Source organism: Brienomyrus brachyistius, unplaced genomic scaffold, assembly GCF_023856365.1.
Source record: "Brienomyrus brachyistius isolate T26 unplaced genomic scaffold, BBRACH_0.4 scaffold49, whole genome shotgun sequence".
NCBI classification, from domain to species: domain Eukaryota; kingdom Metazoa; phylum Chordata; class Actinopteri; order Osteoglossiformes; family Mormyridae; genus Brienomyrus; species Brienomyrus brachyistius.
In genome coordinates this window covers 833495-860190 of record NW_026042324.1, presented here as the reverse complement: position 1 = coordinate 860190, position 26696 = coordinate 833495, and the positions used below count along the sequence as shown (strand labels likewise).

Sequence of the window (26696 nt, the reverse complement as noted above, 5' to 3'; positions counted from 1 at the left end):
TGAGCTCAACAGCTCCACCTGGGAGCGGAGCGGAGGCGCGGCGGCGAGCGCCGTCCTTCGGTGAAGCCCGGAGCACCTCCGAGTGCAGCTGACACAGCGCATACCGATACAACTACAAATACAAAGTAAATAGTACATACAAGAGCTGAACAACATACAAAAGAAGTCAACTACATAGACAGTATATATAAAAACTCTGCTCTGTGTGTGAGTCTGTGTGAAGAAACAATAAAGGGTCACCCTTCCATATGTCAGGAGTAATGTGCTTAGACACTGAGTACGACTGCCATTATCTTCAGTACTGGTGGGTGAAATCCCACCCTCACTGAATGTGGGGTTCACTCGCTTTCAGTGGGTTTACTCTAAGCCAAAAACATGCAGTAGGTGAATTGGGAATCCAGGGTGATGCAAACTACTTGCGAACCCATGTTTGATAATTCCATCAATTTTCCACAGCCACTTATCAACCTAGACTTTCTTTACTTTATAAAAAAAAGACAACTAAATCAAAATTGGCCAGATACCTTAGTAATGCAAGGTAAAATGAAATATGGATCTCAAATTTCAACGCCCGTTTCCTTTTGAGTACACTGACATTTGCACTTCCCTTACAAATCAAACTTCATCAAACCTGCATGTGAAAAGTAACAACAGAAACTAATGAAGCATTTCAGTTAATGAAAAAGAAATTTATAATAATACTATAGTCTCACAATTATATGTCAAACACTTAAGTATATAATAACATGAAAGACCAGTTTTTTTTTTTAAAACAAAGACTTAGTCTTTTTATTGGCAGTGGAAAATAAGTTTCAGTATTTTATTGAAAGTAAGCAATAAATAATACTGTGATAAAAAGTTGAAGTACTGTACATTGCTTGTTACAAGATCATGAGATCTAAAAGAAACAGAACACAAATATGACAGTAAGATGATTTGAATTGTGCATAAATGTTTAGATCACAGAGACAAACATACAGGTGAGAAAACCTTAAGAATGATTTCTCAACATTGCCTAACAAATTGAGAAACCATCATTTAACATCAGCTGAAAATATTCAGAAACACTCCAGCCATCACTATATATATATATATATATATATATATATATATATATATATATATATATATATATATATATATATATAATAAAATGGCAACTGCTATAAGACAAGAATAAATAATGAATTAAAAATAAGGCTTAAAGTCTTCATACAATGCATTCAAAAGTTTTGAAGAAACAATGCTGTCTTCAAATATGCCATTTGAAACAAGGCCACAGTGGAATTGGTCCTTCAGCGAAGAAGAAAGTCACATCAGCTTGCTTCCACATGTGTTCCCAAGGAAGAGGAGGAAGGAATGGAGTTCTGTTATTTGCTCAGAGAATTGATTCTCTAAGGCCCATTAGCCAGGCAATTCCTCCATAGTGAGCCCTCATCCTCACTATTTATGGCTTTTTCAAATATTTCGTTTTGGTATCTCCATTTTAACAAAGCAAAATAAAAAAAAAAATAATAAAAACAAGTCATCTGTTCTTGGCCAAAGCAACCACGACTCTGCCTAAAATCCCAAAACAAAAGTCATGTTTACCCCAGCCTGCTGGTCAGAGACAGATTGGCCAAATTATTGACCTAACAGCTGTCTTGATTTAAAATAGGCAGGGACGTGAATTAGTCAATTTAGCTTAAATTTCATGGTTTAATCAAGGACATTGTAAAATACAGAATAAGAAATAAAGACTAGATAAGGTCTGTAGGTACATATACAATATTCAGATTTATGATACATTCAGTTATATCTGAAGTAGTTTACATTTAAGGGTAAAAGAATTTGAAAGAAAAAAGCAAATAAAATTTCATAAAATGTCCCATCAGTTTACATAAATAAACTATTTTCTTTAGCATAGACCAAGAGATTTGCAGTAATTGATAATTATACTCTGTAATAAAATATTTTAAAAAGTCCTCTTAACGTTGATGGTTCCTTCCTGATTCTGTGAATATTGACTTCAACTGGATTTGTGCTGCATAATTACCTATAGAAATAATGTGGATAAACTAGAAGGGGGAAAAAGGAAGAATGATTAGTACATGCACTTCCAATATTATAAAAGCCACATTTACAGCACATATGATGACACTTAGCAGACTGGGTTATTAATTAACCATGTCCACCTATGGTCTATTCAATGAATTAGTGATATACAGTCATATCAAACTTAAAAAGGTACCATTTCACCATTTAGGAAGTAGCTTAACACTTACAATTCAGACAGTTAGTTACAAACTCCTCACTTCAAAAAATAGTTTAGTTTCTAAGTAACAGCTATAGAATATTTGCAGAGTGGAATCAGTTTCTTTTCGACTTACCGTGGCTGAGGTGTGTTAACAGGAGTAAGTTCTTACTGTAGCAGAATCCAACCTTTGTTGCCCAGTTATGTTTCCTGTTTGGCAGGATCCACATGAACAACATGCATAACATGCAGTTAGTCACAAGTTAGCAACACGCATTAAGCGACGTCAGAAAAACTTAGACCAACTAATTGTCGAGCGACAACAGCAGCAACTCTGAACACAAATCGTGGCCATTCAGCTCAATACATACTGCACACAGCAGCTTCTTGATATGAATTTAGCCTTGCTGAGGTTCTTAGCAATGGTCAGAAAGATTTAATATAAAACCACAGCAAAAAAGTCAATGAAGAACATTGGACTAACAGGAATTTTGCTAAATAAATGAATGCAGTTAAAGATCACCTTACTTCAAAGTGTCAGACAGTAACCCATGCAATGTTTGTACTAAGAGGCTCTTCATACCGTCCATCGGCATCTTTTTTGGCTGCATAGATGGTGAAGACATAGTATTGGTGACCCTGAAGTTGGCTGGAAGCGTTTCAGCTGATCCTACTGACATCCCCCGAACATCTTTGGGTCTAAATTTCTTCCTCCAAGAAGGTGCCCGCCTGAAGTTCTTGTCATCGTCCTGAAGGGAGACAGGCATGTCAATGCCAGAATAAATGTGTTACAAAATGAAGTTAAGTCTGTTTAGAATCTTTTATATAATTATAAAAACAACCAGGAAGGGCTACATTCAGATCACCTCATCTAGTCTTCGTTCGGTACCCAGGACCAAAATGTTGTTATATTCTCTCTCTAGAAGAGCTCTTGCCTGGAAAGAAGAGAAAAATGAAAGACTAATCTTTAGACTTTTTACACTCCGATATGTGATTAATTTTGAACCCTGTATTGCCTTCAGTCATTCGCATTTGGGTCTGACACAACCGTCAATCAATATGGCAGCAAATCACAAACAACGCCAAACACCTGGGGGAAAAAAAACACCAAGTCACTTAGCTATTTCATCATCATTCCACTCATATGAAGGGGAACAAAAATTTCTTCCACATCCTACTTCCAGGCTCAGATAGGAAATGTCTAGACTGGAGATAGCCCAACTTCATTACCCAATCTTACAACAGGCAGCCACGCTACAAGACATTTATGACACGGTTACATTCCAACACACAACCCCAAAGCCACCCTTGTCACAAAAGCCGATTATTATTTTCAGCAGAAAACTGGCCTTGTTTCATAGAAATCATTCTTCACCTGAAATTTTTAAAGCAAGCAAATGTGGATGTCAGTTGATCAAAACTAGATACACCAGTAGATAAAGGTAATTGTTAATAAAGTCAGTTGCTGATTTAATAGATAAATCAGATGAGCATGAATAAGGCCATTCTGCCTGAATAATAATTTCCAGGATTAGTAGAACAACGTTATCAAATATTCCTGCAAGTGTCAGCTACTACTACAGCACCTTTCATAAAATTCATGGGGATACCTATCATACAATTGAAAGGAAGTCAAAGTGCTTTGACATGCTAGGTACCTGCGTGTTCTGGGTGGGGATCTGCAGCAGCAGAGCCAGGGCATTGTGGTCGAAGGTCTCCTCTAAGGCAAACAGGGCTCCATGCACTCCGCTCTCCAGCAGGTTATCTGCATACTCTTTCAGCCCGATGGACTGAACCCAGTTAATGACCCGGTCATTGGTCCACACCAGTACATCTGAAACAGTATTGCCGACAGTCTACTACACCTGCTTTCCACACTAGATGAGAGCCAGTCCTCTATTACCTTCAGACATGACATCTAGGCTCCAATTTAACTACCTTGAACTGTGTCTTGGTATGTATAAAATACTTTATTATACTTTATACTTGCTGTTCTTGGCAAGGCAAATTTCTTCTTTTTTCTTTATTGCACAGTAGTTTACTGAGCAACGTATGACCGTCTTAAATAAAAAGTCTCTGTCAATAGTACTGCAACCTACTAATAAAAACTAAAATTTAAAGTAAATCAAAACAAATAAAGAAAATCCATTTAGGTGCACATTTAGAAAATTAAGTTTACCCGATATCACCTTCATTCACATTAGCAGGTTTTAGTTAAATATTCAAACTGTGCAAGACACTGGACCAGGGTGTAGTTTGCACTAATAAAGATTCGGAGAACTTACGAAAAATTACGGAAAGTTTGAGGGGGGAGTGGCCCTGTCAGTACCTTTAACCTCTGTTGGGGAGTCCTCCCGCCTTCTCTGCAGTTCGTTCTTATCGTAATTCAGCCGCCGCAAACACATGACGCCACACTGGAAGCTATTTCTAGAATGAAAGACAGGAAATTTGTTCTGTAAATGGCAGAAACTGTCAGGTGCAAACGTTTATATCCAAGGGGCTTCATTACCTACATTTGCAGTTTAAAAAGAAAAAAACTCAAATGACTTTTCCTCTTGGACTTTTGTTTACCTAGTCTATACCTAGGTCTATTTATATTCTGGAGGCTATACCTCCATCCACCTGCATGGTGAATGTAAAACATTTGCAGGTACATGATAGCATTTGCGAGCCAAGAGTCAAGCCACCACGTCAAACCTTAAGCATACTAAAGCTCAGATAAACTGTTGCAAGGGATCATGGGTAGAAGATGACGCAGGCAGGCAGGCAGTACCTGTGAAAGCTATCCACCATTTTGAGCTGGCCGCGCAGGTCCTTTTTGGTGAGGTGGTCCAGCATGCGGGCGTCCACCAGGCACTCCATGAAATAGCTGCGGTACTGCGGCAGGCCCAGGCTGGGCAGCCACTCGTTGCCAATCCACTCGTGGTTCATGTCCCCGTATGCCAAGGTCTGTGCACAAGGGTCACTGTAACTGCTGGGCATTCCAGGTCAACACAGGCTAGTGCTACGTGGTCAACGGTCACAAAAACCAGCAATTATTTCAAATCGCAAGCTAATTTTATTTGGAAAGGGCTGTGAATGTTACAAAACAAATTTGACATATATCTAAGAGGCAACGGAGGAAGCAAGAGTGACAATTTTAAAATAAACAGCACAGATTTGCTAATCCACTGCCTGCAAGTGAACATTGACAAGTGGTAAGAGTATGGAAGCCAATTTCTATTTTCCTCTTTAGAAAAGACCACCTTGTCCAGAAACTGCTGTGGTACAGATGTCAGCAGTTAAAGCCCAGAACGAGAGGGCAGACAAAGGGGGGCTTTAGTGACAGCTGTTAAACAAAAGCAGTTCTATTTCAGCTGATTAAGCAAAATTCATGTGGATTTAAATTGTTGACCATTCAGAATATAATTCACGGTAGGGGGACAGGAAATGCTACTTGTACGTATTTCATCTGAATTCAATTATAGCGCCCTTTGAATGTCAACAGAACGTTTGCACAGAGTGTAAAAATTCCTGGCCTACAGCAATGGGGAAAAAGTGAGCTGACATTAGTCATGCAGGGTCTAGGTCCCCGATCTCCGCAGGACACACAGAGGAGGGGAGGCTGGCCAGTCTGGTGGCATCTGCTGCCATCAGATGGTGTCTACAGGGGCCTAAGTGGAGCTCTGGTCTCTGGCCAGGTCCTGCAGCACACAGCCGAATCGCCTCTCACCCATGACCATGACAGGGCCAGATCAGCCGACACTACTGGCAGAAGGGCCCACAAAGCACCTGTGGGGTGGAGCCTTCCACACAGAGGTGTCAGGACTCACCAAGACTGAAGTAGAGAGGTATGGTGTTTGCGCTGAAGGCAGTGCTCGTTGAAAGCAGACCCAACAACACAGTCCGGGTCTGCCGGTTACCATAGGCATCAAGGACAGCCATTTAACACAAGGTTTGCGGGCTACATGCAAGGGTGTAGGTTTGGTTTCAACACAGGTAGGAACCAAATCAGCCCCAAACTCCCAGCCCCTTAACACCCATGGCACTTCCACAGTATTGGTAGGGACATGTTCGTACCCTCCATCTCATAATGCGGTTATACTGCCACAATGCCACAGCTGAGATGGGCAAAAACTTAAAACCATTCAACTACTAAAGCTTAACATGTATGCAAAAACTGACATATGCAGGGGGTTTTAGATACAACATATTTCCACATAAAGACATTGTATAAAATGATTATAGTGTCAGAGGGCAGGATTCAGGCCATCAGCCCAGGGCAAACATACCTGTTTTACTTTTTGGGTACAGGCAGTACCCTACTGAAAATAGCTTTTCAGAGAGGAGCACATAGAGCTTTTCTGAAAGGTTTAGTGGAAATAAGGATTATGGGAGAGACCAATTAGCAGAAATATGCAAACCTGGGCCCAGCTGCCCTCCTCATCCTCCTGATGTTAACATGTGTTAGCAGTTCAAAAGAGAAGAAAACACAAAAAAACAAAAGTGTTAGTGGGTAGGAGGTGAAATTAAAGTGTATTGTGTTAGCATACACACAAACAATGCACTACAAGCAATAATCAGGCAAGGTCAGGAAAACTATGTCTAAAATTTTAAATCTCATCCACTCGACTGTTTTGACTGCTCTGGAAAGGACCGGCACTTAAATCCGATTCAGGATTAACAGTAATGACAGGGGTTTGAAGGCTGAGTCCTGAAGACCCTGAAGGACCCCATGATTAATATACGTTGAAGTAGGTATGGATGAATGTATGGTAGAATATATGGTAACACACATCATAGTTGAAAAATAAATGTACTGAATTTTTTTCAGTGTTACTAATTACTGACATCACAGACTGCAAATCAGTCATGTGACATATATATTTCCTGAAAGAACTGCCTTTTAGCTGCAACTCAAGCCAGGGATGCCTGATTTATTTTTAAAGTTTCCAATTTATTTGTTGCTGTAAGTATAATGAAACTATATGCATTATCTTGCTGACACGCACGCGCGCACGCACACACACACACACACACACACACACGAGACAGACTCACAAGAAAGCAGTGGTATATTTAATCCGGCAGTGATCTTATTGGATGACTAACCGTCTGTGGCGTGGCTGCGAGGCTCTCCATCTCTTCGTGCGTGACCCATATATTGCCCGTGGGCTAATCACATGACCCCCAGAAAGAATGGCAAGCACAAACAGTGTAAGGGGGGAAGGGGGGAGGGAAAAATGGGAAGGATGGCAGAATAAAAGCACAAAAATGTCATTACTGAGTAGCAAAGCACAGGCATATTTGTGCATTTTGTACAGGATTCCAGCCTTACAGGAGAGTAAGTGATTACTTTTAATCAATAATTTGCAGAGGAGAGCAGCAGAATCATCATCATGCAGTCAGAAGTGAGCTTGAATGTTAATGCAGGAACACGCATGAGCCAACCAGTGGAAAAGAGAAAGAGTCAGTGTTTTAAATGAAAACACCCACATCCATCTTCAAGAATTTAGTCTGGGGAGTTTCAATGGCAGTCAAAAGTCTTAGAATCAATACTAATCTTCACAGAGGTATATTGTGAAGGCACCTTACCCTCCTTAGGTCTTACATTAGTCACAGCAGATTAACATGTACTGTACACCGTGAAGCAGCCTACTGCTCCCTGACCAGTGCGGGCATGTGGTGAGAGCCAGCAGCAGCTGGGAAGACCAAGGGAGGGCAAAGGCTACAAATTCCAGCAGGGGTGTTTGGAGAAACACAGTTCTGCGCAGGTCAAGAAGACATGTAACTAAATCAGGCCTTTTCCAGTCCAACAACACAGACAACTTCCTAAACGGCAGCTGGTAATTGGGCTGCTTGAGCTGCATTATGGCCCCAGAGAGCACACACTGCCACGCGAGTCAGCTCTGGTGCATGCATCTCTGTGCCAGTGCTGACTGGCAGAGCCTGAGCAGAGACGTACCGTGCGGGATGTAGGGGGCGCCGATGGGCTGGTCAGGGACATGATCTCCTGGATGGCCAGCCGCAGCTTGAGCCGGTGCAGTGGGTTGCTGATGCCGATCTCGCGCTGGATCTCCGTGTCCGACAGTGCTGACATGATGGCGCCGCTCTTCACGTTGGCACGGCAGGCGGCCACGTACCAGGCGGGCATGCCCACCCACAGCTGAGGAAACCATCAGAGCACCGCTGGTCAACTTCACAACCTCAACTACACTGTAAATGTGGCCCAAAAGTGCTGTATGTAATGCTTCATAATATAGTGAAAATACTTAAATTTATTTATAAAAATATTAAAATATTTTTTATAGACAAAATGAAAAAAGTCAATGAATTTATCAGATTCACCAAAAGACCACATGAAGATGTCCAGGATCCAGAATGGGACAGAGGATTGTGGACTTACCTCCAGCCAGACCACAACTGTAGGGCCGTCCCACTGGGCAAACGGCAGACCCTGTCTGCGTGCCTCTTCTAGCAGTTCATGCCTGCCACAATATGGTGCACAAAACGACCAACAAGGTGAGCAGGCAGTTTTTGGAGGTGACAGCTCAGTCAGCATTTGGTGACTTTTAGTTATCAACCACATTCAACCTAATTCAACCCAATTGACACAAAAAACATACAGGAAATGCAAATGCAAAGCCCTGGAAACTCCAAGAATTCAAGCTAACACCAGACAGTCCACCTGGCCAGCTGACTAAGAGGTGCCTCCGATCTGACAGTCAGGATCGTATTGGGTATCGGATATGCATGACTCAGTTATCTAGTTTTTGGCAGTCTGTAAAAAGTCTTCTTGTTAAATTAATTTGTACAATCAAACGCATGACAGCTCTTTCCCATTTTAGATTTCACGGCATACAGGCTGAACTCCAACGCTGCAACGTTTTTTTGCCAGTCAGTGGGTGTGAATGCGTTTTCTGCCTGCTGTGACATCATGTACATACCCTTTGCAGGAGGAGTGCAAGAACATCTGATAAAAGATTGACGAAAGCAAATGTGACTTGCATGTTTGCAAAGCAATCAAAAATGTATTCAATCCAAAAGTATTATATACAAACGAAAGGAAGTATTGTTTACTTTGGGAGTCACTAGCTTGGGCTGTTTTGTGCACACACCACAGTTTTGGAAAACGAAAGGCTGCTATTCCAATGAAGTATAAGTGACGCTTACAGTGGAAAAAAAAGCTGTGGGGCATCTTAAGCAGTTTCCGCTTGTGTATACTTGCTTGGAAGATATTCAGATTGAACTGCAAATGCCTTGAAAATGCTTAAAACAAGATGTATAAACGAAGTGGAGCAGTATGTTACGTATGTTTCCAGTAACATAACCGACAAAGCTTTGATACGTTTTTCCAATTTGCATTTACTAGTTTAAAAAAAAAAAAAAAGGTTCTGGTATCAGATTGGTACTTATATTGTCCAATACCCTCTGTTCAGGTATCAGGATCATATCAGCACTGAAAAAGTGGGATTGGTGCACCTCAACTAATTCCAGTCAGAGGTGCCGGTACAGCACAGCCCCATCCGCACGAAGGACAATGTCGCTGTGTCAACAATGCGAGCCTGAAGACCCCCTAAAGACTTCTGAATCTATATTTTGTACATAATTTAACGGAGGCCATGGACGGACATTTGTTAAAAATAATAAGGTGCAATTTCTCATGTATGTCATCGTCACTTCTGAACGGCTTTCTAGACACTAACAAATATCAGAGATACTTCGGATAAGTGATACCGTGCAGGTGAAGGTGATAGTCTGTCTAAATCATTGATTTTGTTATTCCTCTCCACCTACTGTAACCACAATATTAATACAGTGACCCAGCAAAACTTTTCAGTAACATCCCCAGCATGACAGCAAAGCCTGCAGCAACACACAAGGCACTATACACGTTAAAATGTTGCACGATAATGCAATCAATGTCCCTGATGCAGTCATTCGCATGCTTTGTAACAGCAGAAATTCCAGGAAACTCCAGCCCAAAGTGAAATCAATAAAGAAAAAATATCTTAAAACTTGGTCACTGGGAATCTCATTAATCTGTAGGTTAGATTTTGAAACTTCCCATACAATTATACAGTACATACATTACAAAACCAACAGTAGTCAAATGAAAAACCAAAGAAATGTTACTCTAATATCAGCAAGAACAAACTAGATTCCCCATGTCCAGTTTTGAGAATCTGCATTGCAGAACCCAGTTAAGTGTTAGTAAAATGGTACATTCATAAACAGGGTGCACGCAAGTATAGATGTCAGTCCTGGCATCTTTGAGACGCAAAAAATTGGACAATTTGCTGCTACCTGATAATGAACAGAAAGGGCCCACAAGTCTTTGGTTTCAAACTACAGTGTCGAGATGCATGCATCACAAACTCAAAAGCAGAAACCATGTTTTGTGTACATTTAAGTAAACTGGAAAGATGAATGTTTGAGACCTTGAGAAACTACAAGAGCATGACATGCCAAAAGACATTCTGAAGCAGAGAGAATGGAGAGAAACAGCAGCTATAAAGTTAAGGCGAGATGAAGCAAAACCAAAACGAACTTACCCAGTTTTTGGACTATGATATGAAAATGGAGTAAAATAAAGGGAAAGAAGAAACAAAATTCAACAAAATAAAAACTAAATGGCTGAAGCAAGGAAAAAAATGGCTAAAAGGAGACTAGCATACTTATACGACATTAAGTACTGGTGAGTTAAAATATAAATACAAAAATAAATCAATAAATAAAATCAGGAAATGTAATGGTCATGAAACTAGACTGGTAAGTAAATGGGTTAAACTTCCCAAGATGGGAACTACTGTCGGCTTATTAATAATAAAGCAGTTTAAATGAAGAACTTTATTAAATGAGTGTAAAAGAAATAGAAACACCGCTAAAAGAACACAGAGATGACTGATGTGATGAATGGATTAATGATTACAGCAATAACAGATGTTTACCACTATCCAATGTGATATTTAAACCAATAAAATAAAAGTCTGTGCAGGGTGGGACCATGACAGAAAGCACAAGGGTCAGCCTGACACGCAGCTGGCAATCCCAGTGCCACATGCTGTGTGGTAATCACAACATGCAGGGCAGGAGCTGGGATACATACTTTTTCTGTAGCTTCCTGTTCTTCTCCCCCTGGTTGCCCAGCTTGCCAAGGCTTAAGGCATCTGATGGCGAGTTCTCAGCGTCAGGCGTACCTGCTGGAAGAGATCACATTGCTAGCTGGTGTTGCTTCAGTAAAGCCTTAGCTTGTTTTAAAACAGACACATGTAATTTGAAATGCCACCTTAGATCAATACATGAATTAAAGTGCAGATGAATTGATGGTTAGAGATACTATATGGCCAAAAGTACGTGGACACACATAAGAATAGGAGCAGTTAGAGGAATTGCTGAAATACCAAAGACTGAAAGAGGCGTATAACTCGATGCTGTCTGTACAAAGGCATGACAACAATGTATTCCCCAGGCTGCAATGTCTCCTCCAATCAAATATAATCATATCACTACTCCTTCCACACCTCTGTTCCTCTCTCTCCAACTCCCCACACTAGGCTTCGGCAGTATAAATGTTATACGGTATTTTCAAAATTAATGCTATTTACAGGTCCCTCACAAAAAAATTCACAAAATCGAAAATACGGTGGTTAACAGAAAATAATACCGCCCAAGCCTAACCGACACTCTCCCCCTCCGCAAAAATCTCTAATCAGCCTCGCTTTTGCCCCATTTCCACCAACACAGAGGCAGTGCTGGTGCTGGTTCCTGCTTGGTGCCTTTTGAGAACCTGCCCACATTTCCACCGGTTTCAAAAAAAGAATGGAAAAGAAATACTATGTAGGCAAAGTGAAAGCAAAGGTTAATCTTTACTTCGTTTTTAGAATTTATTTTCAGCAGTTCTGGATTAAGTTTGTGCAAAACGTTGAACGAAAAAAAAGTTTTCAGAGTATGTATGACGTTCTCTCTATTGCCTGTATCCACTTCTGTTTCCGTAAAGGCTCTCGCTGTACATGCTTTTCAGAATCACACCACTCAGACACCACAAAATGTTATTTATTCGACCTGCAACAAACACTGCCCAGGCAGTCACTATTTGAATTTATATCAGCAATTACTTAAAAGCCAATGACTGGATCATTATTACAAGAATGCCAAGATTCATTAGGTTTGAATTGCCAAAGGGTGGTTCAGGGAGCATGAGGAGTCATTTTCACATATTACTTAGTCACCACAAAGTTGTGACCTTAACCTCATTGAAGATCTTTGGGGTGTGATAAAGGAGGCTTTATGGAGTGATTCAACTCACTTGTCAATACAGGATCTCAGTGAGAAATGAATGCAAATCTGGATGAAAATAAAAGGGTGAGATGTTGCATAAGCCTGTGGAAACAATGCCACGAAAAATGTGCCCCATAAATCAAAGCTAAAGGTGGTCCAATAAAAAAATCCAAAAATTCATATGGCGATTTTTTTTTTTGGCCGGGCAGAGTATTTATTAAATCTGGCCATCAAATATTTTGACTTATTGCACTGACGAGAGACGAGTGTGTGGCAGTCTCCCTGTCCAGGGAATACAATTGACCATAGAGCTATGCAATCCCCAGCAAGACAATGGCAGTAGAATGGGTGGTCATATGGAAGAAGTTACTTCGCACTATTACAGTATGCCATCTTTCCAACAAGTCAGTTCTCCCAAGTTCTGCCCTGGTCAACCACAAGTGAAATCGTTGTGAAGTGAAAATGTCTGTAAGCAAATTCAGATGCAAAGCGGTAAGCCGCACAAGCTCACCGAAAAGGATATGATCACCCAAACTTAATGGCAGCAAATGCCACCACCAATGTTCCAACATCTAAAGGAAAGACTACCCATAAGAGTACAGGCTGTTACAGCAACAATATTAATACCCTTGGTTTTAGAATAAGATTTTGGATAAGCTGGTGTCCATATACCTTTGGCACATATTTCATAGTGTATACTGAAGAACATTAAATACTTCAAATCTTTACAGTACTTTTACATTACAGATCAATGGTCCCACGAGGGAAATTCTAGACAGCAGTTTGATACAGAAGCTGTATATTATTAGAGCAGCAGCAACGCATAGCACCAACCTTGGCTGGAGCCATCTTTGCCAAGGGGGCCTGGTCTGCCCTTTTCCTTTTTTCCAAAAAGCCTCCCGATAGATGACTTGATGCTCTTCTTCTTGGTAGCCTTGTTCAGAGAGTCTTGGCTGCTGTTGCTGCTACTGGGATTACTGCCCTGGCCATCGGCAAGGCTGGCAGCACTGCACAGCAGAAACAGTGAGACTGCTAATGGCGCTCAGCAACAGCATGTTCTGATGCACAGCCTGAAGCACCTGCATCATGATATGTAGGTCACAGTCATGTCTGAGCAGCGAGTTACTAGAATACCTTCTGATATCCCTGAGGTCTTCATGACTGGCAGCATGAATGCTCCCCCCATGGAGACGAATGGACCGGGGGGTTGAAGGAGGAGAGGTCTCACATTTTATTGTAGCTTTGTCATCCTGCGAAGACTGAACACAAGGGCAATGATGGCAACATTAACGCTGTATTAGGGATTGGAGCCGCAAGTATATGGCAGGACACTGCGGGAAGATTCAACAGAGGGGGGCAGGTTGTTATAAGTCAGAAGTTGTACCGTTATTTGCTCTAAAAGCAGAATTTAAATCGCAACATTCAAAAACTTTTTGCTGTAGAACATTTCTGCTGGAAACGTACAGCCCTGTAACGTTTGGGACAAAGACATATTTTCCTTTGATTTACCCTCTAACTCCATAGCTTAAAATTTCAAATCAAACAAGACATGCTTAAAGTGCACGTTCCAGATTCTAATACAAAAAGTTTCACAAGTTCAGTTTCAACATGTGAAAATGACAGCACTTTTATATATAGTGTACATATTTTAGGGTACCATAATGTTTTGAACATAGCAATGGTGTGCATATTAAAGCAGTAATATTTAGTACTTTGTTGCATATCACTTGCATGCAAGGACTACTTGCAGTCTGAGATTCATAGACATCAGATGCTGAGCATCCTATCTGGTGATGCTCTGCCAAGACTATTGCAGCCACCTTCAGCTTCTGCTTGTTTTGGGGACTTGTCCCTTTAAGTTTCCTCTTTGGTATATGGAAGGCATGCTTAATTGGATTTAAATTGGGTGACTGGCTTGGCCATTCAAGAATTTTCCTTTTTTTAGCTCTGAAAGACTCTCGTGTTGCTTCAGGAGCATGTTTGGGATCATTATCTTCAGGCAGGATGTAGCCCTGCCAAAGACGTTTGAGGCATTTTCTGTAACTTGAGCATGTTTCTGTACTTCATAGAATTCATTGTGCGACTACCAACAGCAGTTACATCATCAATGAAGGTAAGTGTGGCAGCCACACATGCACTAGGCATAACACCCGCACCACCATGTTTAACAGATGAGCTGGTATGCTTTGGATCTTGGATGGGTCCTTTTCTTCTCCACACTTTCATACTGTCATCATTCTGATACAGGTTAATCTTGGTCTCGTCGGTTCATAGAGACCTTTTCCAGAATTCTGCAGGTTCCTATAAGTAGTTTTTCACAAACTGCAATCTGACTATTCTGTTTTTTGGTTAACTAGTGGTTTGCATCTTGCAGCGTAGCCACTGTATTTCTGTTCATGAAGTCTTCTGCAGATAATCTGACAAAGAGACACTGGCCTCCTGAAGACTTTCTGATCCGTTGGACAGGCATTTGGGGATTTACTATAGTGAGGATTCTTCTGCCATCAGCAGTGGAGGTCCTCCTGGGCCTATCAGTCCCTCTGCGATTACTGAGCTCACCAGTGCATTCTTTCTTCTTGATGATATTCCAGACTGTTGATTTTGCAATCCTCATAATAGCTTCTTTGACTTTCACTGGCAAAGCTCTTCTCATGTTGAACAATGGCAACTACAGACTCTAAATGGGAGAAGCAAGTCTAAGTATCTTATCCCTGCACTAATGAAGCAATGAAACACACCAGACTAATCAAACAGCTGTGAAGCCAAATGTCCTAAATATCATACTGCCCTGCAACGAGGGGGACTATGTATAAAATGTTTTGTAATTTCTACATGGTGAAAGGTATACAAATAACCAAGTCTGGAATGTGCACATTAATCATGTCAATTGTTCATGGCGTAAATCATGGAAAAGTGTCTCTCTGTCCCAGACAGTATGGAGGACACTGTATATTAACATGTCTGGGGCAAAGGAGGAGACAAAGAGAAACATGCAATAATACAGCCAAAGGGTAAGAGCCTATGTTAGCTGCCCTACTGGAGCAGCATTTTCCATAACCTTAAAACTGGCACTGAACTGTTACACTGTTCTCATTTGATTGGAATGTAAACAAAATGACTTTTGCCATGTGCAACATTTTTTGTGAGGTATAGTTAGTGCAGCACACTTAGTGCAATACACTATGGTTTCAAACATATTCTTTAATAACTTCATGGACAAGCACTTCAAATTACTGTTTATTTGCTGAACGAAATAAAAATAATGCTACAGGCAAATCAAAGTAAGTGCACATCCCGGTATAACAAATAAATACATTCATTTATCTACTAAATGACTACTAAATTGAGTCTCGAGCCATTTCTTGAAATCTTAACTTTGAGTAGTAGTTAAAAAAAATACTACATTACACAAAATACTGTAATTGTCCCTGTTGGCCAAAGATTATTTCTTGCAATTACCTTCCTGCGGTGTTTCCGTAAATCACTAGGCTGTTGGAAGCATGATAGGAAGAGGTCAGGAGGGAAGCAGAAGAGTTAACAGCATTTAGCAAGATGCAGCGCCAGCCCACTGACTGGACGGGGGGTGGGGGAGACAGGGCCAAAGGAAGCAGCCAGCAGCCAACATCCACGGCTGCCTTAAGAGCAGGAAACCTGAGGAGAGAGGTGCTGTGGCATGCAGCTGACTGCCACAGAGGAGAGGTGGGAGGCACACCGAGCACACAGGACTAGCAGGCAGCGTGTGGCTGTCATCAGCGACTTCAACTCTGGGGCCATATTCACACCAACCACTATGACATGGCTCACAAGTCTGAGCTGGCTGGGGCACTGTGGTACACTCAAAATGGGGGGGGGGCACCACAGAGCGGTAAACAGACCGTTATAGGATCATTTGGGTCTGGTATTTCCAATGTAAATATTTTCAAAAGTGGCTTTTTTTGGAAGGAGCTTATCTGATACTTTAATAGCTTGTTTCCTTTACCAAAAAAAAAAAATAAAAATATGGGCATGGAGGCCAGAGAGGTTGTGCACGCCGAGAGAGAATTGAGAGAAAGATCAGGGTTTATACATGGAAGGCAAAAGCACAGGTGACCACAGCAAGTGAGTGTCAGCAGGAGACTCTCGCTCATCTATTAGAGGCTGGTGCACTGAGATCGCGGAAACAGCTTCACGCTCACTGGTGTGAATAGGGCCGCAGACTTGAGCAGTACACTGGGGGAACTAGCCAGTACCTTGATGTAGCACGGTGCATTGCTATATGGAGGGGCGGAGCTAGCGGAGGAATATGGCAGGTAAGCTACAGTCTGATGTGAGGGGGAGGTCTCAGTAACATATGGATCATAGCAGGAGTGCTGGGGGACACAAAAACGTGTTAATGTGGGCTAGAGGTTCAGTCATAACCAGAGAAACACAATGTCTAACAAAACCAGTAATGAATGACAAACTGCCAAATTAAGACAATGATTTTAATTAGGGGTGTAAATCGTTAGCCCCAAGGCATTCGATTACAATTCAAGGTATGACCCAATGCAAGTGATGAAATTTGCTGAGCTTGCCGGCGCAGATTAGCGAAATGATGTTACAATATTTATAATTCTGTGGAAAATGGAATATCAATCTATAAATCGTGGCCATTACTTTCAGACCTCTTATAAGCGGTGAACGAACAGACAAAATCTCGTTTGCCACTACAGAAAATGGCTCTTAATTCAATCCAATCATCTCCATGATTTTAGCAGTTATGTGTTTAGCTTTGGTCAATATGTTTAATACCGGCTAGCAATATGGGGCAAGAGTGACATATTGGACCAATGGTGATATCTTGATTTTTTTTTTTTTTGAACAAATATCAGCCAATACCGATGTTAAGAAATTTATACACACACAACTAGAGCTAGTCACTTTTTACTTAGCTAGTTAGTTGCCTCAAAATGCTGACCATTACTACTACAACTACCAAATTTTTGACACTTTTTGCGCTACAAGAGGGGTGCTTCCCAAAAGCATCACAGCACAAAGATGATAATTTTTATGAATATTAACGAGCCTTCCCCTGCCATCCTGCATCTTCGAAAGCTGCATGCAGCACTGCTACATTGTGTATCAACCTGCAGTATGAGAATACATAACATAGAGCTATCTTCAAGGATTTTGTGCCCAAAAATTAATAAGCAAATCTACTGTTGCAGATTAATGCAACTGATTTGTCACCTTAATCAATTCATCATGATGCACTGATGCATTTTTACACCCCTAATTATAATACTAGAGCACATGCAGCTAACATGCTAAATGCTAGGCTGGCAAAATGCACCAAAACAAGCTAACAATATGGCAAAGATAAAAGGGGAGTTGGATTATACAGAATGTGAAATGTGCCTCACCAGGGTCATGACGCCCATTCGGTCAACCTCCCGGTTGGGGCTGCGGGGCATACGGCATGGGGTGGAGTGACCAGATCCCGGGGGTGAGGAGCCAGCCTGAGAGGACCCCGTAAAGGATGGATGGAGGGAGCTGAGTGAGCGAAATCGCCCTCCCAAGTTGTCGCCGCTGCCGACCCGACTCTCAATCTCCTCTGCCCGCTGTGTGGTGCTCTCCTTCTCCTCCTGGATCATCCTAGAGGAAAAAGTGACCCGTTTGCTACAGAACATCCAAAAACAGCTTGAAACCATTTAGCAGCTATTAACTACACAGCCTCCCTTTGAATCATTTCAAGTGCCTGCTTTCTTAGAGATTCAATTTTGAAAAAATCTAATACCCATTTAGGTAGGGCTGCACGATTAAATGGTACATATGCCATAATTACCAGGCCTTTAGATGACTGGTGTAAAAATTTGTCCAGACGCCAGCTTTTCAGTACTATACAGACTTTTACTTACGCCCAGAGTTTCATAAGCAGATTAGTACCATGTCTGAAATATCGTGGTGCCCAAAAGTTAATGTGTATAAATTCAGCATATCCTTGTTTAATAAATGTCTTAGATTTTAAACTGCAAAAATACCACCACATCACTGACGTCTTTTTACTTTAACCAGAATATCTGCCTTTCAAAAGATGTTGCGGCATTAAAAAAAATGTTCTGATGTTTAGTTCAGTTGTTATATTGATTGCTGTCATTAAAAAGAAACATGAACAGCATGAATCCTGTCGCTGTCCGGCTGCCCCCCCAGCTATAAACCTACAGGAAACACTGAACTATATTATTTTATTATTAGTCATTGCACTTATCCGCTACCTTAATGATAACATACGGCTAAACGTGTTTGTCAGCTAACTGCTTATAGATAAACAGCTAATGTTAAGGTGTGCACCGGCCAAGTTAACATTTTTGATGTGTTTAATAGTTCAGTATTGCTGGAACGCGTGCTTTACTGACCTCGCGAATGATGTCTAAGTTTGACGTGTTATTTTACTTTGTCACCACAGCTTTGTTGCAGTGTTTGCATAGAGGCTTATCGACATCCTTAGCCTTTCCATGCTCGTCTGCAAAATACTTCCAAATGGCACTTTAGCATTTTCAATTTTTTTTTTTTTGCCTTCAACTGCAGTATATGCCATGTTCGGCCAAACCGGTATGTGTGTGTTAACCAGCGCAAATGCGTTCAGCGACTATTGAGAAGGGAGGGGCTGCGCGAGCGTGTGCTTATGCGTGTGTATGTGCGTGTGTGCACGCGCACCTGCGCTGTAGTGGTGCTGTGTGAAGTGTGGCAAATGAGGCGAATACCGCACTGTTGGTATCAATAATGGTGAAAATGAGTATCTAATCAGATACTAATCGTTTCTGATCTTTCGCAGTACATTTTTAGCAGTGCAGCAGTGAAAAAGGCCCCCCCTTACAGTTTCTCGCTGTGCAAATTTCCGAACGTTGTGTAAACCAGTATTGCGGTATAAGGAAAAACTCAAATCATAACTATAATAAAAAAACCGGTATACCACCCAGCTAAGCAAATGAAGTTGAAAATGAGGCAAAGCTGGTGATGGGGGCCCTGCCTGATTTCATTGTTGATGGCGTCCAGCTGTTCCTGCAGCATTAGAGCCAGGGTTTGGGCATCAGCCTGGCCAGCAGGAGACAACAGGTCCACAGAGCTGAAGATGGTCTCGCGATCGTCCTCTACGTCAGACATGTCCATGTCGCTCTCAAAGGCATGTGCCACGTTGGCCAGTACGTTGGCCTGCTGCACACGCTCCCACTCCTGCTCGTTCAGCGTCTGGACCTGCAAGGAAGACGGGCCACGCTGTCAGGTCCAAGACAGTCAGCCGATGAACTACACTGCAGCAAGTTCATGCACTGAGGAGACCCGTTTAATAAGATAAAAGGGCCGGCTGATGGCAGGAGCAATGTCATCACGCTGTATCAGCTAACTCAGGAAAAGGCTCAGTTTGTAAACAGTGAGGCAAGACTTCACTGTACAAAGGTTGCTGATGTGAGCAGCATATCTGCACACATGTGGGAGGTTGTCCATGCCTTCTTACACAGAGCTGGTGAAAAGCACACAGGCGCACACACAATCCATGCCTTCTCACACAGAGCTGGTGAAAAGCACACAGGCACACTCACAATCCATGCCTTCTCACACAGAGCTGGTGAAAAGCACACAGGCGCACACACAAACCATGCCTTCTCACACAGAGCTGGTGAAAAGCACACAGGCACACGCATGACCCCTGTCCTCACACAGAGCTGGTGAAAAGCACACAGGCACACTCACGATCCATGCCTTCTCACACAGGGCTGGTGAAAAGCACACAGGCGCACACACGATCCATGCCTTCTCAACACAGGGCTGGTGAAAAGCACACAGGCGCACACACGATCCATGCCTTCTCAACACAGGGCTGGTGAAAAGCACACAGGCGCACACACGATCCATGCCTTCTCAACACAGGGCTGGTGAAAAGCACACAGGCACACTCACGATCCATGCCTTCTCACACAGGGCTGGTGAAAAGCACACAGGCACACTCACGATCCATGCCTTCTCACACAGGGCTGGTGAAAAGCACACAGGCACACTCACGATCCATGCCTTCTCACACAGGGCTGGTGAAAAGCACACAGGCACACTCACGATCCATGCCATCTCACACAGAGCTGGTGAAAAGCACACAGGCACACTCACGATCCATGCCTTCTCACACAGGGCTGGTGAAAAGCACACAGGCACACTCACGATCCATGCCATCTCACACAGGGCTGGTGAAAAGCACACAGGCACACTCACGATCCATGCCATCTCACACAGAGCTGGTGAAAAGCACACAGGCACACGCATGACCCCTGTCCTCACACAGAGCTGGCGGATTCGCGGGCGCCATCTCCGCTCATCCACTTACATGCCTCTGGGTTCCAAAGTGGAAGCAAAAAAAAAAAAAAAAAAAAACACACACAAATGAGGGGATAATAAAAGATTTCTGATAGCCCTGAAAAGGATTAACCATACACCTGCAAATAAGGGGGATGAGAGACCAAACACATCCCCATATTTTAGGAAATTTCAAGTGTTTGTCATAATAACAAATGACAGATTATGAACACAGGCAGAATATTGTGTGTATGTGGGGGGGGTGGGATATTACAGGTAAACCACCACCATTTGATTCATGGTCATACTCAGAATTGGTGTCGTTTACTAATCAGTTTCTCCTATACCCTTCGAAAGAGACCATGTGAGAAAAAGCCCAGGTGAAGCACTCAGCAGCTCACCTTGGAGGGCTCGTCCCGGAGGGCGGCTACCCGGCCCTTCTGTGGCCGCCTCAGCACCAGCGCACCACTATAGTGCTCAGAGTGGCTGTCCATCATGGAGGACGCAGACACCGGGTACCTGAAGTCCGGGGTGCTGACCAGGTGGGAGCGGCTGCAACATGAAGCAAATGAGTTAAAGGATGGGGTGGCGATACAGGAGAGCTCAGCAAGTGAGAGCAGCTGATGTGCCACTTACCCATGATGCAGCAGGGAGTTGCTCCGGCTACGTCCCTGTTCATTCTCTGCTCTCATGGTCTCAATCTCGATAAGAAGTTGCTCCTGAAAGCAGTTTATTTATATTTTTATGTACGTACGTATGTATGTATGTGTGTCTATATTTTTAATTTTGTTTGACACCCTTAAATCCCAGAGTGTTAGATGCTATAAATACAACACGTATACAACAGACAAGAGTACGAAAAAGGAAAATGTTGGTAAGCAATATTAAATTTCCCTCAGCAAAAAAGTAACAGAAAGCAGCCTTCATAATAGGGCGCACAATTATTGTGCATTATGAATATGAATGAGGGCTGGGGGTGTTCGCGGGGAGCAACACCAACCTTCTCACGGTGAGCCTCTTCAATCAGCTTCTTTGTATGCTCCAGATCTCGAATGAGTGCGTTCTGACAAGACGCAAAATACAGTTTACAAAGAAAGTGTGAAAATGGCAAGAAAGAAAGCACGAGCCCAGCATGTCAGGATGAGCCCACCTTGTCTTCCAGAGCAGACATTCTTTCCTTTAGATGGAGCTGTAGCCTCTCATTAGACTCCGACAGCAGCCTGTCCACTGTTTCAGACAGGCGCTTGTTATGCTCCTCATTCATCTTCTCTCTCTGACGGGCCTGAGGGTAAAAAAAGCAACATTTCAGCTGGTTTTACGCCTCATTTAAAAACACACGTACAAGAGGCACTTGAAGCAGGTACAACTGCATTTTGGGTCAAGTCCTTAATCTCTCTCCAGGAAAAACACACAGTCCCGCTCTAAAAACTTCTGTGTGGCCTACGCTGATGTCGTTGCTAAAAACATGCCTGCAGCTTTTATGCTCGGTAAATAAAAATGCATAGTTTTAAAGGTGCACATACAAAAAAAAAAAAACACAAAGTTAATTTACATAATGAATGGCTACTTCCTGCATGGCATCTGAAAGCACCATGAAATGGACTTCCAGGGAACACACTGACGGACACACCCTCACCCTCAGCAATTCCTGGTTCTTCTCCTCCAGCTGGGCCTCCATCTGCCTGAGTCGCTCCTCGATGTTTCCATGCCGCTCCTCAGCCTGCAGGAACAGGCTGCAGTCAGACCTCCACACGCACACACACATATGTGAAAACGTACATTTTCCTGGATGTACACTGATGTACACAGACAGACAGACAGACGGAGGGAGGGAGGGAGGTCGAACTGGCCCACAAGCATCATGCGCCAGGAAGCAGGGTATCGAGTTCAGACACACACTGGCACAGTAAACAAACCTGGAGAGGGACAAGGGGAGCCTGGCAGGACACAGGGTTTTAGCAGCCCAAGGCTCCGAATTAGTGGACAAGAGACAGAGGTAAAGGAAGGTCCATTTGGCTTTACCCCCCCCCCCCCCCCCCAATGACTTCATCTTCTGAGTGGTGACGTATTTCCATGTTATCCTGGTGCTCCATTCTTTCACAACCCCCATTTCGAAATGGAGGGGGTGAAGAAAATTCTACCAACCTTTGTCATCTGAGGTGCTTCCATTCACCATAACTAATAATAAAATAATACTGAGGCCAATATACAAGCAGCTGTTTCCTGGACCTCTGTGCAAATGAGTTAGCAAATGTCTGTAGGAGGGAATGAGGGTAGGAGCGACAGGAAACAAGGAAGCGAGGCGCTTTGAGCTGTGCTCTACCTTCCTCTGCAACTTAGCTTCCTTAAGGCCAGAGTCAGCACACACAGACTGGAGAGGCTACAGACAGCAGAGAGTGCAGCAGAGCCATGGAGAGAAGGGCAGACACCGTTTAGTAGAAAACAGAGTACAGACCTGACCGCAGAGAGAAAGGAACACCACACAGTTATTACAGTTACATGGTGGGGGGGCACCAGAGGAGAGACACATACCGACTGGGACGAGAATATACATAACTCGTTTTTAAAAAATTTGAGTCCGTCCCCCCCAACTGTAGAATTGATAGGACAAAGGATAGAACATTGAGCATAATGCCAGTCAATCGCACCTTCACAGCCTAAATGCAATCAAAACAGGCAGCGTCAACAGATCTGCACTTTACAGCATTTACATAAAGTGTCATTATCTGGAAAGGAAGGCAAAAATTAAGTACAAAAAGCATATGCATTAGGCATGTCACTGCTAAAAATACATATATCTTGCACCACACACCCAGTCGCAGAATTTGCATTAAAAGACATGCACCTTACGCTTCAGCTAGTAATAAAGCCTCAGCAATGAATTAGAAATCACAAAAATTAATGAATGAAAATGTGTTTTTTTTTTTTCATTAACTTACCTAAAGAGTTACTCGTTCAAGAAATATACATTTTGTTACTTTTCAACTTAGAATATAAGTACTGATATATACATGCATGGAAAAACATCTACCCCAAAACAAAATAAAGGTGTTAAATTTTAGGAAAAAACCCTAGCAATTAAAAACAAATTACCAACAGTTGGCACCAATCAGAAGCATCTGCATTTAAGAAACATATCAATGCCCATCCGTGCATCTTCTGACCACTTATTGTGGTCAGTGACGTGAGAAAAAAAAAGATAAAAGATGAAACACACAGAGCTGGAGTTGGGGATACACGTGACTGACCTTCGAGAGAGCTGCCACCCTCTGGGCCAGCTCTGCCTCCACCTCTGGCAAGGTTTCTGCCTTCCTCATGGTCTGCTGCAGCTTCTGCTCTGCTAGCTCAAGCCTTTCCTGCAGCTGCCGGTTCCTATCTTCTGACTGGCAAAGGAAGAACCAAGTTAAAAGCCATGAGTGAGCTGCACCCGTATCGCACATGACCAACTCTGCACTGGCGACCCCACACACATCTCGCAGTGTGTGTGAGAGTGGGGGGGGGGGGGGGGTACTGGCATAGAGAATTCTGTTACAGCCACTGAACATTTCATGAATAAATCAGTTTTTTCCACACAACCCCTCCATGCCATGCCATCAGCATTAGTACAGATGATTGAAATAAAAATGTGATATTATATACACACACTGGAGGGGAAAAGAGAGTTTGTAAAATCACCTACTTGCACCTAAAATCTCTCTACATTGCATTCTACAAACTATTTAAGCAGTAGGAGGCTATTCAGCTTCTAATTCCATGTGGAAGAAAAAAACAAATGATAAGGATTTGTATTCTTTTTTACTATTTGAAAACCTCTTTTTCCACAATGAGCCTTTCAGCATGAGTAAGAGTAGGAAGTCTGACACCATTCAGAGGCTGGGACTCGTGTGATTTTGAGCGCATCTCAAAAAACAAACAGGGCTTTGAGGCATCCCATTCAGGCCTGCCGCTCGCACCGCTGATCTGGGCTCGGACACACAAAGTCCCTGCCAAAGCACCACAGGAGTTTCCTGTCGTCAAAGGAAGCTGTCATCCAGTTTTCTGCTGGCTTCTCTTTCCACCAGCAAGAGACAGCAGGACAGACCCACGGCTTAAAATGAGACGAAATGGAAACATGCAACAGAATTCTCAAAAAAATAAAACGTTCATTTCTACATTCCAGACATTCTAAGACATGGGGGGGGGGGGGCAAGACAGATGGCACTCACCTGGCGAAAGACGGACTCCTTGTTGGCAACTTCGTTTTCCAGTTTGTCATTGAGGTCATGTACAGATGTAGCTTCACGTTGAGCGGCAAGGTAGCGTTTCTCTAGAGTTGTGATTCTCTCCTCCATGTCCTCCTTCTGCGCCATGGACTGGGAGGGCATGTTTAAAGCGGACCCTTACATATACAGCATACTGGGCAAAGACACCCTCTTCAGAGACATTCACATCATGCTTTTCCCCTTAGCCACCTCACCCACTTCCGCTCACCTCCCGAAGGTCCCTCTGCAGCCTGGTGTTCATGTCCTCTGACTTGATGAGGTCCTTGCGGGCAGTATCCAGGTCTTCCTCCAGTTCTGCCACCCGGTTCGAGAGTGTTGATAGGCGCTCCTTCATCTGGCCAAGGTCTTTGTTCTGCCGGTCGATGACCTCCTGCAGTTCCACAACCTTAGACAGGTCCTCCTCATGGTTCAGAGACCCATCTGATGACCTCTGCAGAATGAACCAAACCCATAGCCATTTTGTGGCATCTTAAGGCTGAGCTTCAGAAGTATGCAATATCCAGACAGGGAGACAATCCCAGCTGCTTGCTAGATGTTCTGTTCTGCCAGGTTCCACAACCGCCCTTCGTTTATTTTGTAGTCAAAATTACATTCCTGCCACTAGATGGCAATTCACATGCATCAGTGCGGCTCACATTGCTAAACACTCATTTCAACTACCGAGGGCACTTAACCATTAAAACCATCAACACGGAAGTTCATGCACATCTAAAGTTTTACTGCAAGTGAAACAATAACCCTCACATTCGAATACCCAACCCCGACAACCCTAAAAATAAATAAAATCATAGCAGATAATCATTAACTAAGTAGTAAACATTCTGCTTGCATGGAAGATGCAGAAAGGCTGATTTGAACAGCAAACAGATCATGATTAATAATATGTACATTTGACAGATCTGGAACACTGTCTATCACAGACTGTCATAAGACTGCAGCTGCAAATTTACAAAGTGGTATTTTATCATGCACTACCAAAGGGTCACCCAAACTGGAGGCCTTCGGAGGACACGAAAGCTGACATCTGAGACTGAAGGACAATCTGCAGTGAGACTTTCACACCCTGCTGATTAATTAGGCTCATTGGCTGTCCCCCAGAGTCAGCACTTCAGGCAAACAGGCGGTAGAGGAATCCAAAAACCCCTTACCTTAATAATAGTGCACCATCTTGCACAGACTGATCTAATTCCATCGACTGTGGATTTGTATGGCCAAGGCTTTGGACTGAGTGCAGTCCAAGTATCTCCTGGGTTTTGTCACCACCCAAAACACTGCAGGCTTACCTTGCCATTCGTGCTGGGAACATTCTCAGCATCGTGGTTGACTTCAACCCCTCCGCCTATCACTGCTTTCTTCTGGCTGTTTTGTTCTCGGAAAAAGGCCAACTGCAACAAAGAAAAAATAAATAAAATAATAATGTGAAAAAAACAACCTTGTCAACTATGAGCAGCCAGTGACAGTATTGAATAGAGGCTTAAAAGTTTTTACCACAAAACAGAAGCCCAGTCGAGAATCACTGGTTAATAGTTGTCAGGGCCAGAATTCCACATGCCCACATCGATAAGAATCCAAATTCAACACTGCATATCAGTTAAGGTTCATAAGTGCTAATATCCACCTAGAAATAGATATTCTAAAAG

General features: G+C 42.8%; 1 protein-coding gene across 9 annotated transcripts in view; it reads right to left on the bottom strand.

Moving 5' to 3' along the window:
• Nucleotides 1–768: 768 nt before the first annotated feature.
• Nucleotides 769–26696, bottom strand: part of LOC125723491 (liprin-alpha-1-like) — a 61111-nt gene continuing 35183 nt past the window's right edge. The window contains exons 6-33 of one of the 9 annotated variants that reach the window (XM_049000107.1): nucleotides 26340–26441; nucleotides 25265–25486; nucleotides 25000–25146; nucleotides 24043–24177; nucleotides 23118–23174; nucleotides 22431–22514; nucleotides 21945–22076; nucleotides 21795–21857; nucleotides 21431–21513; nucleotides 21196–21346; nucleotides 19482–19705; nucleotides 17875–18106; nucleotides 15953–15982; nucleotides 13628–13752; nucleotides 13328–13500; nucleotides 11322–11415; nucleotides 10768–10779; nucleotides 8619–8700; nucleotides 8178–8378; nucleotides 7325–7387; nucleotides 6637–6663; nucleotides 5007–5182; nucleotides 4563–4660; nucleotides 3892–4067; nucleotides 3100–3168; nucleotides 2817–2982; nucleotides 2370–2443; nucleotides 769–2057 (exon numbers count right to left, since the gene is read on the bottom strand). In XM_049000107.1, coding sequence (XP_048856064.1) covers nucleotides 2385–2443; nucleotides 2817–2982; nucleotides 3100–3168; nucleotides 3892–4067; nucleotides 4563–4660; nucleotides 5007–5182; nucleotides 6637–6663; nucleotides 7325–7387; nucleotides 8178–8378; nucleotides 8619–8700; nucleotides 10768–10779; nucleotides 11322–11415; nucleotides 13328–13500; nucleotides 13628–13752; nucleotides 15953–15982; nucleotides 17875–18106; nucleotides 19482–19705; nucleotides 21196–21346; nucleotides 21431–21513; nucleotides 21795–21857; nucleotides 21945–22076; nucleotides 22431–22514; nucleotides 23118–23174; nucleotides 24043–24177; nucleotides 25000–25146; nucleotides 25265–25486; nucleotides 26340–26441 — 3183 coding nt within the window. In that variant the 3' untranslated portion in view covers nucleotides 769–2057; nucleotides 2370–2384. Of the gene's footprint in view, nucleotides 2058–2369; nucleotides 2444–2816; nucleotides 2983–3099; nucleotides 3169–3891; nucleotides 4068–4562; nucleotides 4661–5006; nucleotides 5183–6636; nucleotides 6664–7324; nucleotides 7388–8177; nucleotides 8379–8618; nucleotides 8701–10767; nucleotides 10780–11321; nucleotides 11416–13327; nucleotides 13501–13627; nucleotides 13753–15952; nucleotides 15983–16722; nucleotides 16843–17874; nucleotides 18107–19481; nucleotides 19706–21195; nucleotides 21347–21430; nucleotides 21514–21794; nucleotides 21858–21944; nucleotides 22077–22430; nucleotides 22515–23117; nucleotides 23175–24042; nucleotides 24178–24999; nucleotides 25147–25264; nucleotides 25487–26339; nucleotides 26442–26696 lie in introns of all 9 variants that reach the window. The other 8 variants (XM_049000113.1, XM_049000105.1, XM_049000110.1 and 5 more) reach the window with 8 other exon arrangements.